At 41.2% G+C, this 14,987-nt stretch overlaps 1 protein-coding gene across 2 annotated transcripts in view; it reads right to left on the bottom strand.

The window, feature by feature from the left end:
- LOC133400242 (carbohydrate sulfotransferase 11-like) overlaps positions 1-14,987 on the bottom strand; it is a 21,867-nt gene extending 6,880 nt beyond the window's left edge. For both annotated transcript variants that reach the window (XM_061672702.1, XM_061672709.1), the window contains exon 1: positions 14,349-14,987. In XM_061672702.1, the coding sequence (XP_061528686.1) occupies positions 14,349-14,508 (160 nt within the window). In that variant the 5' untranslated portion in view covers positions 14,509-14,987. The remainder of the gene's footprint in view (positions 1-14,348) is intronic.

Genomic DNA, 14,987 nt, shown 5'->3' with positions numbered 1-14,987 from the left:
AAAAAAATAAAATTCACCTCGACATTATCACAACAGTAAAGAAAGCTTCGGAGGATTTACCCCTGCTCTAGTTTGCGTTTATTCCGATTATTTTTTTCCTACCTCATTCCATAGGAACAGTATACATTATCCAATCCTATCTATTACATAACTTTATAGTGTATCCTTTCATTTACACTCCATAAGAAAAAAAAATGTCCCTGTGCAACCAGCCCTCACAGAATTGATCGAAACGTGAACTTTCTTTTTTGTCTATCCTCTCAGCCTTATTCTTTTCACTGTCCCTGTCCCTTTCCCCACTCCCATCCCCCTTCCAGGGCTGACTGTGGTTTTGGGGTCTGCGGCTGATGAGGCCGAGAAGTGATGTATTTTGCACGTGTGGCTTAAACAATGTATAGGTTTGCTTCACAAAACTACACAAAGCTTAAGTAGGAGGAGGAGGACGGCTGTGGAGAATGGACGGCTGTGGAGAATGGACGGCTGTGGAGAATGTGTTTTCCTCATTTAAAAACATGAGGAAAACACAAATATCTTATACATATTAGTGATTTATTTCAGATAATTTAAGATTTTCCTACAGAAACCATATCGATGGGGTTGTTTAATCTCAGACGTCTGAATAACTGAAGAGTTTTTGCCCGAGGAACAATAACAATAGTTGGTCAAGGTAACATCGGATGGCAGTTTTTACAGTATATGAGAAACTGGAGTTGTCATCCGGCAACCTTACTTCAGTGTATATTCCCTCGATTCATACCAAAATGGGGAATTAGTAGCAGAAAGAGTTTTCCTCGCAGTGACCGCTAACACATGGATTAAGTGTTTGAGTTGAAGAAGAAGAAAAAAAAATCTTTTTAAAAAAATTTTAACACAGCGAAATTGAAAGTGTAATTTAGAGCCTTATTAATATTGCCAGCGCAGAATGCAGCCGGCTACTGCTGTGGAAAATAAACACACATGACACAGTGGTTGTGAGAGTGGGGAATCGACTTATTTACTCAACACGCATTTTGTTTTTTTATCTTTACCTTCATCTCCGTATCTTTACAAGTGACATCTTGTCTCATGCACAAAGACGGCCATCAGCCTTGACGCAGTTGATAAAAAACATGTTTCGCACCAGTCATACCACAGTGGTTTATCACGACCTCGTCTAACTGCTTACATTTCTTTTAGCAATATCATAACACAAATAACTGATAATCAGTCAATGGTGCAAAAGTTGCCTGTACAGTAAAATAAACTACCCTAATCTCTCGTGTGTAATGGTCATTTTCCCCCACAAAAATCGTCAAAAGTCGATAGAGTGTATAATACATGGGTATAAGGAAAATGGAAAAAAAAAATCTTTCACATTGTTTATAGGTTTACCGGTACCTAGGGATTGTGAAAAATGTGCACTTTCATTCCAATATGATACAGTATGTAATGTTTAATGTTAAAGATTTATATATATTAGCACACCCGAGAATCAAGGCCTCTTCCCAGACCCGTTCTTGATATAATTTTTTTTTTGTTAGCAGTTCTGTAATATTAAGGAACTGTAAGCTTTTTCTCATTATACGTGACCCCTGACACTGGATTAAAACAAACAAACAAACAAACAGAATTACTTAAGTGCATGCATAAAAAAGCAGAATATTTCTTTGAAAAACCTAATAAAATATTGCTAACACTTCATGTTTTGAGCATACGGAGAGCAGAAAATTGATGTTGCGCAGTATACATAGGTATAAGGGTTTTCCTGATTTTTGGCGTCAATTTTGGGGGTGCGCATTATAGTCCCGAGTGTATTATAAATGTGAAATTACAGTACATGCTCATTGAAAACAAGTGTTACACATTAAAAAAGTTTTGTCTCATTCTCATTCTCGTCCCAAGCCTTTCCTGTCACCAGTGTGACAGTAAACAGGATATGACTACATGAGGAACTGAGACAGTAAATCACATGAGAATACTAAAGGTTGCAGTTTTGTAAAACATTGCAACACTATCTCAAAGGGTGAGTGAATGCACCGTGACTAGCAGAGGGAGGATCCATGCATGTAACGTACACTGCTTCTTCAAAAACGACTATACCGAAATTAACAAATATCCCGTAATAATGTGTGAATGATTGCTCATTGCATCACACCTACCGAGAAATTCATAGTAACTCTGCTCTCTTGATTCTCGCTGCTCTTCAAGAGCTCGGGATGCGTTTAATCGCTGGAGAACAAGGTAGTTGACCAGCAGTTGATGGAAACCAAAACAGGCCTGCAAAAGGAGTATGAAAGAGAGGCTGTTTCCACCAGATGTGTCTTTTTCTAAGATGGCAGTGCACACAACCTCCTTTGTAATGAACTTCCTTAAGTGATAATTACATTAGAAATGCCTTCTTGCACCTTGGCTTTCCTTTGTTGTGAACACAGTTGCAGACGGTCCATTGTTAAAATGATTAACTCAGTGGTTTGAGATGACTTAATCCTCTGTCACTGTGCTAATAATGACCTGATTCGGCACCCTGATGATGAGAATGCGAAAGGGAGTTTTCCTGCTCTTGTGTGTTCACGAAATGACCTGGCTTTGTCACTCGTGCAATAAATAGTGGTTGTCGGGGAGTGGAGCATGTTGGAGGCAAGCAATGAAAACCTGATCAGTGTCTTGTTAAAAAGGCTTATAAAAATGATGAACAGTACAATAGGGTTGGTTGGAAAATGCTTTTTGTAAACAACTGAAGATTGGACACATATTGGTGTGTAAGTTTTTCTGGGATTGTTTATGTATATCATTGGTGTGGTGGTAGGGTCTGGGATAACTCAAAATGAGTGTGAGCAATCAGTGGTGAAAAAGAAGTAAACCACAGTAAATTAACAATAAGAAACTCTAGTGTTACTTTAGCTTCTTTCAGACTGAGACCCTCCAAAGTAACCGAGGAGCCACAAAGGTAGATACAGCAATAAACTGTCTTTCCTTTTACACTAACACAAGAAAGCCAGAGTACTGGGCGCAGTCTCTTAGAGTGAACACACAATTTAGCGCCCACTATTTGGGATCTCAGTAAATCAGCCTCATATCCCCCCATTCCTTGTTAGTGTATTTCTAAAACAAATGTACACATTATGAGATATGCCTACTTCAAACAGCACTTTTACGTCCACGCTTTTAGATCTCCACTACTTGCACTGTTTGTGAATGTAAGCTTCTTTTGCAGTGTTTTATATTAAGCTTAAGGACCACGTTATTATTCATTATTATTATTATTATAGAGCGCTGATCTATGTGAAGCCCTTTATAGTCTTGAGATTAAAGGCTATATCCATAAACTTGCTGTAATGTCACTTCTGCCTACACTGGAGTGAGTCGGAATCTCAGTTCATCTCGCCGAGTCCTCCCTCTTCAATTAAATTGTTACACTGTTCCTGTACTACATTCCAGCTGCAGCATGCCATTCCTGTGTCTGTCTGATTTCCCCCACTGCTGCCCTGTACAGCTTGATACTGTCTGAGTGGCCAGTTTGCTGGTATCAAGCCTAATAAATGGACACACTTTGTGTTTGAAACAAAACCTGCTGCAATCATTTTGTGCATCTGTGATTCTTGTCTTTCTTTAGCAATGACCTCATGATACTTTTAGTCACTATAATTATGATTGGGAATTTCCATACCATTTCATCTCTTGTCTGGACCCTATTCGCTTGAAAGGTTACAGGTTTTACAGAGTTTCAGTTTAAGGCTGCTGTGTTTTGAGCCATATAAAGCATCTTTTTCTGCATCATATATTCTGTTACACTCGAAAACCACAACTTCCTCTCCGACTCAGGAAGTGAAGCAATGCAGACAGTTGACGCAGAGCCCTAACACAAACAGGCCAGTGTTCAGGGTCAGGGTTCAGGGTCTGTTGAGTGCTTAAGTCTGTGTAGTGGTGTTGAGATACTTCCACTAATCCAACATGATATTATAAACAGGACAGCACTACGAGACAGCACTAGCTTAGAACAATTGGCGGTGTTTGATAATGTGTGGGCCACCCCTTTAATCTTCAATCATCACAAAATCACGCTCCTACTTTGTGGGCAAATTAGCTTCTCAACCTTTTCCTCTCAGTGATCATGATGAAGAGCTAAGAACATTGTGCGACATTGACTCAGTAAATATTTACTTTGAGAGGAATTTGCGGTACATTATATGGGCACCCGCATATTGCACCGAGTGAAAGTAAAAAAGAGAAGAAAATATGGAGTCCGTCCGGGTTTGAAATCGTCATTCTAGTTCAACCCACAAGTGTTTGATGCATTTGGGGTCTTTTCAAGCCTGGCTCTACGGACCTTGCTTTGTGCACCGAGGCCCAGTCCTGCTGAAACAGAAAAGTCCAAATAGTTGCCACAAAATTGGAAGCATTGCTGGTCTAAAATGTCTAATATGAAGCAACAATATTCTATATAAAAGTATATACACAAAGTACGTATCTGTCCTGAAAGGAAAACCAAAAGGATAACAACAAAACAGGCAGCTCCCTTTTTTTGGAGGGCAGACACATGGTTGCAATTACACCGACAAGATGATGCGAGTTTACAATAGGCGACATCCTTTGTAAGGTTGTGCAAACACTTGGTTTTAAATGTTCCTGTTAATGATAGGGCTGTGCTGAAATATGCTTACAAGTTACCTGTTCCCTGCTGGCTTGCACTCACACTGTGCTTGAGTCAAGGTTACCTCATTTGCACACTCGTTCACTTTGTGATAGGACACTTTCTTGACCGTTTATTTATTTATTTATTTATTAAAATTTGTAGTCATTCTGGTTGGGTTATGGTTATACAAGCATTGTAGTTTCAAATAGGCCAAAACTGCAAAACATAACTTTGTAACTTCTTGCTCCCTTTTTTTTTCAAAATAGGTCAAAGTGTAATTTATCTGTAGACATACCTACAGGCACTTCAATTATGCTCAACAGAGGAATACTTTGGTTTGACTCCCTACAAGTTGATTCAGGTTAAACATGACGGTTGAGCGACTCCCTTCACAAGTTTGAGTTGTAATATAAAAGTGGATAATGCATGTGGTTGGTTGCAAGGTAAAATGCTCGCTCATAGCCAAGAGAAGCCAGAATGTCCAAATGTACTGAAACAACTACCAGCATAACACCCGAGAATTATTATATGCACTCCTTTCTTAATGAGGCAACACTGCACGAGTGACCTTTAATCCCAAGAGGTTCACACAAATGGAAGGTTTTTCCTCATGTTCTCAAATCTCATTTCTCATGTTCTCAAATCTTGTCAAAACAAACAATCCCAAAAATGCTGTAATATTAAAATGCATGCGAGTCCAGCGGTTGGCAACGTAATGTGAAGAAAAACTCCACACCAACCTCTTAATTGAAACTGTCTTTTACATACCGTTTGTTGGCATACAGGCCATTGACAGACTAACAACCATTACACTCACAATCACACCTATGTGACATTTTCAAATCTTGAATGAACCTAAGAAGTATGCTGTTGGAATGTGAGGGGATGCCGGAGTACCTGAATGAATAAAAATGGAATAAATACAGTATATTTTAATCAAGCCATCTTGGGGGGGTTGACATTAATGCAACAAATTTCACAGGAGTGTCAAACTAATTTTTGCCGCAAAGCACTGTTATGACTGTGAAAAGTATATACTGTCAGTGTCACTTCATTACACTGTTACATTCAGTATACACAATTGCCCCCACAATTGATTCCTTTATATATATTGTTAATAACAAATTGAATTGGAAATTAGAAGCCATTTTAGAAATGTTCATAAATTTCATCAATTTTGGCGTGCAAATATTTTAGTGTACAACTGTTCATCAATTTATGTTGAGAAGGGATTTGCAGAAAAAAAAATCTTGAAAATTGTTAAAAGTAATGAAAAATTGCAATTTCGGTACTTTTTGGGGCCTAAATTAACCTACTTAGCAAGAAACTGGAAGTAGACACACTTTATTTGCTTTCGTGTGCCACAAAGCATTGCAGTGGGTTTTATTTGGCCCCAGGGCCTTGAGTTTGCCACCTGTAATGTAAAAGCTCGGTATGCCAGATTAAAAAAATGGAGAGGGCCGCATGTGACCAGCGGGCCATACTTTGCCCATTCCGTACCGTTTCAGACATCCCACCATTGTTTCATCGCAGCTGTGTTGAAGTCAATGTTACGTGGCACAGCACTTGCTCATCAAACAATCAGTGATGTCATAGCTATGAACAATAAGATACAACAAGCCCCATCTTCAGCTGCATGCCTATGGCGACGTTAAGCTAGTAGGGGCAAAGTAATCAGCGCATTCCATGTGTGCGGATGGAAAGAAAACCAAAAAGAACAAGAATGCCGGCCAACACATAGAATGCAATTACAACAGGGAAACTAGGAACAACCTTTCGCAGGGTTATATTTTATTTTGTAGGCTTTTTGAAAAAAATATGTCTGCATTGATAGCACACACTTTGACATTGACAAAAAAGTAAAACCTCGTAAAAACGGTTGAGAAATGAACAAGTTATGACTTAATTTCAATGTCCATCCATTGCCTTTGGTGGGAACGTCGCCCCTGCCTACATGGCTGGCCACTATTGCACGTCAGTTCGCTGGGCTGCTGCAGCATGCCGCAGTATCCGCTCTTCTCTTCATATGCGCACAGTGATGTGCTCAATTACATGACACTGCACATTAAAGGTCGCATATAGGTCTTGAACGAGCCGAGGCATTTTGCGAAAATACGTGTCTAGTTTCAGATACTATAGTGTGTGTGTCTGTGTGTCTTCGGTAAGTGTGAACTAAAATTAGCCGTGGTAAACTGACTCGCTCAGAAAGCCTAAATGGCTTCGGTTTAAAGCTGCGAGGAGGAATCCATCACTGTCACAAGAATCAACTGAGTGGACTTTAGTTCTGTGAGCCCAACTGTGTCGCATCAGTGAGAACTTGTCTGGTCCTGACTTTTTGTAAATTGGACACACTTGTGTTGACTTTTGGTGATTTTGGTGGAGCTGTTAGCCAAATAGCACACGGGAATGGAATTTAAACATTCACAACAAAGTACAGAACAAACTGCAAAGCTTCACACTAAACTGATTTTTGGCAAGGCTGCAAACTCCAACTACAAACTGCACAACTGTGGGACATGTGACTTGCTGACCTTTAGTCAAATAAAAAAAAAAATTAAAAAACTCAGCTGCTAAGCTTTTTCTCAGACGCCTTTTGATTTGTTGTTTTAACAATCTATGACATTACATAACACAATGCCATTCAGTGGAGCACAAAGGCACCAAGGCTAGACTGGACTGTCCATCTGTTTCAATTTGCAGCCTACTTTGATTCGTGGAGAATGGCTAAGCTCAGGGTGGTGCCATTATGCGTCTGGAGGGTGGACGACCTCAATGATTCCATATTATCTGAAAATGAATAAACACCATAATTCATATCCTCGCCAAAATTGGGTGGTTTCTTCCTGAGCATGTACACCATGCACCACAAAAGTTTTGTAAAAAGCTCTAATTTTATTATAATCATGCCAGCTATTTGTCATTATTATTCTTATATTTGTTTTTTTGTGTATTTTGAAAGTACTTTAAAATGAGCGCTGTGAAAAATGTAAGGTGGTCTAACACTTTTGCACATTTCTCTTTTTTCATTTCTCGTTTTCTCTCATTTTTCACAGTGCACTCATGATCAAGGTCAGTGCATCTATGAATAAACCAATGAATAAACCTGGCATTTAATATGCAGTTACCCGGGTTATACTGTTTTTTTGCAGGGTGTGCCATTCGTTCCACAGATTACGGAATGAATAACCACATGTACTCTTGTTGCCATGGTGGACACCAACAAATACCAAATCTCTTTGGTAAACAAAAAAATTGTACTCTGCATTGGGTCAGGTACTCTGGCAACACTCACTTAGCTCCCATTTGAACTCAAAACGACATCCCAGAAAGTAAATGCTCCATATTCTTCCATTTCAGTAAACTAAGTGGAAGTCAATCCATCCATCCATCCATCCATCCATCCATTTTCTGAGCCGCTTCTCCTCACAAGGGTCGCGGGAGTGCTGGAGCCCATCCCAGCTATCTTCGGGCAGGAGGCGGGGTCCACCCTGAACTGGTTGCCAACCAATCGCAGGGCACACATGTACAAACAACCATTTGCACTCACATTCATACCTATGGGCAATTCGGAGTCTTCAATTAGTCATTATCTTGTCAGCTCGTTAGGTTTTCGTTTGCACTTGTTCTCGTCAGCACTGTCCTTCTGTCTACCAATCAGCTTCCTCTAGCGTCTCGTGTCTCGTCCAGGTGTGCCTCGTTGTTTCGTCAGTCTGCTTGTATATAGTTCTAGTATATAGTCGGATATCATGTGTCATGTAGCTTTTGTCAGGGCCTGCTTCCTGTGTGTGTTTTGTTTTCTTGTGTTTCTTTGTTACTTTGAATTTTGAATTGTTGGGGACTTCAGGAAAAACATAAATCCTTGACAATAAAAATGAACTGAAAGCATTAACACTAGGGATGTTCCGATAACATTTTTTTGGGTTGTTTTTTGTTTTGCACACGGGCCTATTTGCCTTTACCGATTCCTAACCTATTACCTTGGCAACGCATTGCAAATTGTCACAACTGTTTTCTTTTTTGAGTTGAATAAAAATATCCCAGCATGATACCTTTTTATGTGGCTCAAAGTCTAGGAGCCTACAGCGGTGGTTCAAACTACGCAAGAATATTTTTTAAGTGTATCAAAGGTCAAACATAAAATAGTGATGTAAACAAATTATATTGAAATATCTTGTCTGGAACAAACTGAAGTCTAAAAAAACAAAATATGAAATGTCATCAATTTCACAAAGTGCAACATTGTAAAGGTATAAACTAGAGCACTTAACTCCACTTCTAAGAGGGAGCTTCACGTTCAGTCACAAACAAAACCAAAATCCAATTTCAGGGTACTTTGGACTGCGAAATATAGACCAACTAGTCTTAGTATTGAAATTAAGAACGGAAATCTCAGTTCCATATGAAACGCTCAATGTACACAAATTAAAAGTCGGTCACTGTCGTCGCCGACCAAATTAAAATACTGCCAAACTCCGGACATTATGCCTGTCCTGAGATGTCGGCTTTACATACATTTACGCTATCCACTAGTTACAGTTACTAGTTATTTTGAATACGAATAAATATACAACAGAAATGTATATTAGAAATTGTAAACAGCAGCAACCAAACCCACAAAATGTACATAAAATGACAGACAACAGTGGTTTACTGTGATCACGTTAAGGGGTCAAACCTAGAACCTCATCTATAACCACTTTCAGTCAGCGAGCGTCACAGCCCATTCTTGTTTGAGTGGATCAGCCACCCCCCAAAACGAATCGGTCGACTTAAATTTGTAGCTCAAATAACCATTTGAGCAATAACTATGACATGACTGATGAGTTTATATTGGAACTCTTATTCTTTCCTGAGAGCCACCCCAAGGGTGTTGGCACAGGAAGTCAGACAATGGAGCCAAAACAATAATATGCAACAAGCTTCCTGCACAGCAATGCCTGATTAGGATATCCAATATGGGTCAGCCAGATAATTGGATTTCCCAAGATAAATCATTAGATTTCATGGTAAAGGCTAAGGTAAACGTTAAAAAAAGGCGCCTCACAGTTGTGATCCAAGCCAGCAAATCTTTCTTTCAACAGTTCACCGTGCAAGAGCTATCTAAAAATACAAGCACATATGAGCTGCAAAACCACACATGTACTCACGTGTCCTTTAAGTTTCCATCAATTCATTTTGTCTACTGCTTATCCTTGTGTTTGGGATGGGGGTGGGGGGGAACTAATGACTATGTATTTGGTATTATCGACCAAGCCTGAAAACGCAGAAAATGAGTTTGGATCACAGTTTTAGAGCAGACGTTGTGAAAACAAGAGTGTCACTGTTTCATATAGACATTGAAGTGTGTGTTGCATTTACATGGGCGGTCCCTGCATTCTAACCTCTCTCCATCAGCACATCCTTAGCATTCAGACTGTGCCAGACTGTATTTTGAATAATACTAAATGTGTTTGCCGCATTTACATGTTCATATAAGAGGCTAACAAAGTGATTTATCACCCCATATATTTTTGTCTTCTTCATAAAACGTTAGCGTCGGTGACAATCACATGTCGAACACGCATGCTTAAAGAGATCCAATCTCAGAAAGCAGACAAGCGCTTTCCTTGTGCACCGGTTAAGACAAGTGAAAATGACATCCTGTTCGTTGCCATTCATCATGAACTTCACTGGGCCTGAAGTGGCTCCTGGCGAGCCTACGTAGCAGACAAGCCCGGACAGGGCCAGCAGCGTGTATGGTGTTTGAACACTTCCCTCGTGGGCTGTGTGCACTGTAGGCTATTCAGGTGTGCTGTGTCGTGTGTCAGAAATCATTCTCAAATTCAGAATGTATGTTTTGGTACATTGACTGACATGTTGGCCGTGAATACATGATTTAAATAACTATATTAATACTATTTTCAAAAAATAAATTATCTATCTATCTAACAGTATTTCAAAAGCATACCCTCACATTTTTGTAAAGATTCTATATCTTTTCTTATGGGACAACACTTCAGAAATGACACTTTGCTACAACGTAAAAAAGTCACTGTCCCTTCAAAATAACTCAACACACAGCAACATTCATGTCTACCACTGACAACAAATGTGAGTGCACCTCAAAATGAAAATGTCCAAATTGGGCCCAATTAGCTATTTTCATGTGTTGTTTGTTTCACGATGTCTCAGGTTACGGGGAGCAGGTGTGTTAAATTTGGTGTTATCACTCGAACACGCTCTTACTGGAAGTTCAATAAAGCACCTCATGGGAAAGACCTCGGAGGATCTCCAAAAAATGGATTTGTGGAACCACAGTATATCCTGTGCTCTGATGAGACCGAGATAAACTTATTTGGTTCGTATGGTGTCAAGCGTGTGTGGCGGCAACCGGGTGAGAAGTAGAAAGGCAAGTGGGTGTCAAACATGGTGATGGGAGTGTCATGTCACGAGTGCTATCAGCACTGGAGAGCTACTGTGCATTGAGGAAACCATAAATCCCAACATGTACTGTGACATACATGAGCAGACCATGATCCCCTCCCTTTGGAAAGTATTCCAACATGGTAATGACCCCAACCACAACTTTCAGACGACCACTAACTTGCTAAATAAGCTGAGGGTAAAGGTAATGGACTGACCAACATTGTCTCCAGACCTAAACCCTAGTGAGCATCTACGGCATCCCCAGACGGAAGATAGAGGAACACAAGGTCTATAACATCCACCGGCTGGGTGATGTCATCATGGAGGCGTGGAAGTGGACTCCAGTGGCAACCTGTGAGCCTCTGGTGAACTCCATGCCCAAGAGGGTTGTTAAGGCAGAGCTGGAAAATAGTAGTCACACAAAATATTGACACTTTGGGCATAGTATGGACATGTTGAAGAGGCTGCGGGCCGACAATCAGACTAGTGATCGGATTGGACACTTACTAATGTTTTAGGCAACGATACCATAAGATAACTGTCAGATAAGGGCTTTTCTATTTGGGAGGCGGGAGCTCACTTTGGGTCTTCACAGGAATTGAAATCCATGACAATTTGAAGAATCTCCTCAAGAATGCACAACTTCTCAACCTTGACATCATTTCACATTGCCCTTTACAAAGCTAGATAATCTCATGTCTGATAGAGCGATGGCTACTGTTATGAGCAGTTATTTCAATTCCCAGGTGTTCTGTATTTTGTGCTATTCAGGCTACCCTAATATGTTGGAACGCAAAGCATTGTGGGTATATATGACATATTTGCACTTGACAGGGACTTTAAATGGGAGTGATGTAGCTACACGTTGTAAACAGATGAACCACATGTCAACATGTTCAGTTTAGCTGTGTGCCATTAGCGTTGCATAGGCTACTGAACCTTGGTAGACTATCTATATGATTCAAGTTATTAACAACAGACTTTTTTTTTTTTTTTTTTAATCAATGCCACTCAATCAGTACGGTCAATCTTCCAGTTTACATTTTGCTCTCACCACTGACTGACCCATCAAAAGAGAGAATGGTGTCACATGGTCTTCTTGCGACGCTTTTAGCTTCTGATTTTTTTTAGTTTGAAAATGAACTTAACTTGAGGGGGAAGTAGAACAAGTGGACAAACCCATCAATTAATTCTAACCAGAGAAAACAAAACTTCAGTCATGTGAAAGTCCCCAAGAATTCATATTGATATAGATAAATGCCATTGGCTCTATAACGTGTCCAGAATCCTGGTTGTGCCTTCTCCTTTTCCCTTTAGCAGTCGCCACAGCGCGTCGTCCTTTTCCATGTAAGCCTATCTCCCGCATCCTCCTCTCGAACACCAACTGCCCTCATGTCTTCCCTCACGACATCCTTCCACCTTCTCTTTGGTCTTCCTCTTGCTCTCTTGCCTGGCAGCTCCATCCTTATCATCCTTCTACTAATATACTCACTATTTCTCCTCTGGATGTGTCCAAAGCATCCAAGTCTGCTCTCTCTAACTTTGTCTCCATCGAACCTCTGCTGTCCCTCTGATGAGCTCATTTCTAATTTGATCCAACCTGGTCACTCCGAGAGCGAACCTCAACATCTTCACCTCCAGCGCTGCTTCCTGTCGTCTCTTCAGTGCCACTGTCTCTAATCCGTACATCATGGCTGGCCTCGCCACTGTTTTATAAACTTTGCCCTTCATCCGAGCAGAGACTCTTCTGTCACATAACACACCTGACACCTTCCTCCACCCGTTCCAACCTGCTTGGACCCGTTTCTTCACTTCCTGACCACACTCCCCATTGCTCTGGACGGTTGACCCCAAGTATTTCAAGTCCTCCACCCTTGCTATCTCTTCTCCCTGTAGCCTCCCTCTTCCCCCACCACCCGTCTCATTCATGCACATATATTCTGTCTTACTTCGGCTAATCTTCATTCCTCTGCTTTCCAGTGCATGCCTCCCTCTTTCTAACTGTACCTCCACAATGTCATCTGCAAACATCACGGTCCACGGGGATTCCAGTCTAACCTCATCTGTCAGCCTATCCATCACCACTGCAAACAGGAAGGGGCTTAGGGCTGATCCCTGATGCGGTCCCAGCTCCACCTTAAATTCGTCTGCCACACCTACAGCACACCTCACCGCTGTTCTGCTGCCCCCGTACATGACCTGTATTATTCTAACATACTTCTGTGCCACTCCAGACTTGCGCATGCAGTACCCCAGTTCCTCTCTGGGTACTCTGTCATAGGCTTTCTCTAGATCTACAAAGACACAATGTAGCTCCTTCTGACCTTCTCGGTACTTTTCCATCAACATCCTCAAGGCAAATAATGCATCTGTGGTACTCTTTCTAGACATGAAACCATACAGTTGCTCGCAAATACTCACTTCTGTCCTGAGTCTAGCCTCCACGACTAACTTCATTGTGTGGCTCATCGACTTGATTCCTCTATAGCTGCTTACGCAGCAATAATCAATCAAGGCCTACTTCTTGACGCTTTCTTTCTCTCTTTGGGTTCTGATTCCTCTCCCAGAGAGGTCTGCTGTCCCAGAGGGGAGTAATATCTGCCTTCTAAAGTCCATGATGAGCTAAGCCCAGGAAACAAAAGGAGAGGGGGGTGAAGCAGAGGAATGCAGGGGGTCTCAAAACATTTCACTTTCCACAGAGCGCTTATTCATACTTGATTTACATCGGCCTCATTTCGATTCCCCTCTCCGCGTATAGACCCGTCACAGTGAAGTAACGCCCATAATACTCTCTTAAATCTGCACTAGTTTGATGTTTGTTTTATTTTTTATCCAGCATATACACAAATCTTAATAATCCAGATTTAGGCATGTAAAATGAAGGTAATCAAAACTAGGATGACATTGCCTTAGCAGAGGTCTCCTATTTTGACAGTTTAATGCAGTATTCGGAAGCATCAGCTGGTTTGAAACTCCAGCACGTCTTTTCGCCACTCATTGATTGCAGCCTACATCATTTGCAACTTTTGTCATTTTAATTACCACCAGTATAGTAATACAGTAGTACTATTGTAAATGGTTATGTAGTTTTCCTGTCAATTGCTTATAAAGCAGACAAATAGCTGTGCTTAAAAAATAAATACAAATGCAACAGCTCACCAATAACCTTAATACTATGACTTGCATTGTACACTGTACAATGTTACCATAGATTTCGATTAAAGCCGTCTTTTTGTTTCTTTTTCTTTTTTTAAATGGCATTAATGGTACTTGTGACACACAATAATATGCAAGTTGTATATGGAAATAAAAGTGTCTAAGGGTGACTTACCGGGCTTGCCGATACTCTGGTAGTAAAGCACCAGGACCGCGAGAGAGCCCAGGCACGTCGCCAGAAACAGGCGTCCTCCTCGGGGCATCCTCATCCTGACGCCCGGCCGGCTCAGCTGCTGTTCCTGGCCGCGACCCCTCGCCGCTGTCCTCTCGTTCATACGAAAAGAGGGCGCAACTCACCGAGGAACCGGCAGCCGGCCGGGGGGCGGAATGGGGCCGTGAGCGGCCATCCGAGACAAGTGTGGGCTGCGCGTTTTTTTTTAAAATTTTTTTTTAACTGTTACGCGTCCACTGCGGGACGTCGTTGGAGTGACGCGCGCGCGCCGACGCGAAAGACCAAAGCAGCTTCTCCAAAGACAGTATGGAAAACACAAACGCTTCGAAGCGCAAGCGAACACTTTCAAACGCCAAATCAGAACCGACGAGTCCGCTTGGGGCAAAAGATTTACGAACACGTTCTTCGACAAACATGGAGGGGCTGTGGGAGATGACGTCACAGCAAATCCAGCGCATACCCCCCTCTTGGAAACTTTTTTTTTTTTTTTTAAACTTGTGCTCTAACCTAAGAGATTCCGTTGAATATCATACACCGACTGCCACCAAAGTATCTAAACGATCCTTATTGCGCATTGTTGAG

This window comes from Phycodurus eques, chromosome 1, assembly GCF_024500275.1.
Source record: "Phycodurus eques isolate BA_2022a chromosome 1, UOR_Pequ_1.1, whole genome shotgun sequence".
NCBI lineage: Eukaryota > Metazoa > Chordata > Actinopteri > Syngnathiformes > Syngnathidae > Phycodurus > Phycodurus eques.
Note: the sequence above shows the minus strand (reverse complement) of the source record. Positions and strands in the feature narration are given on the sequence as shown.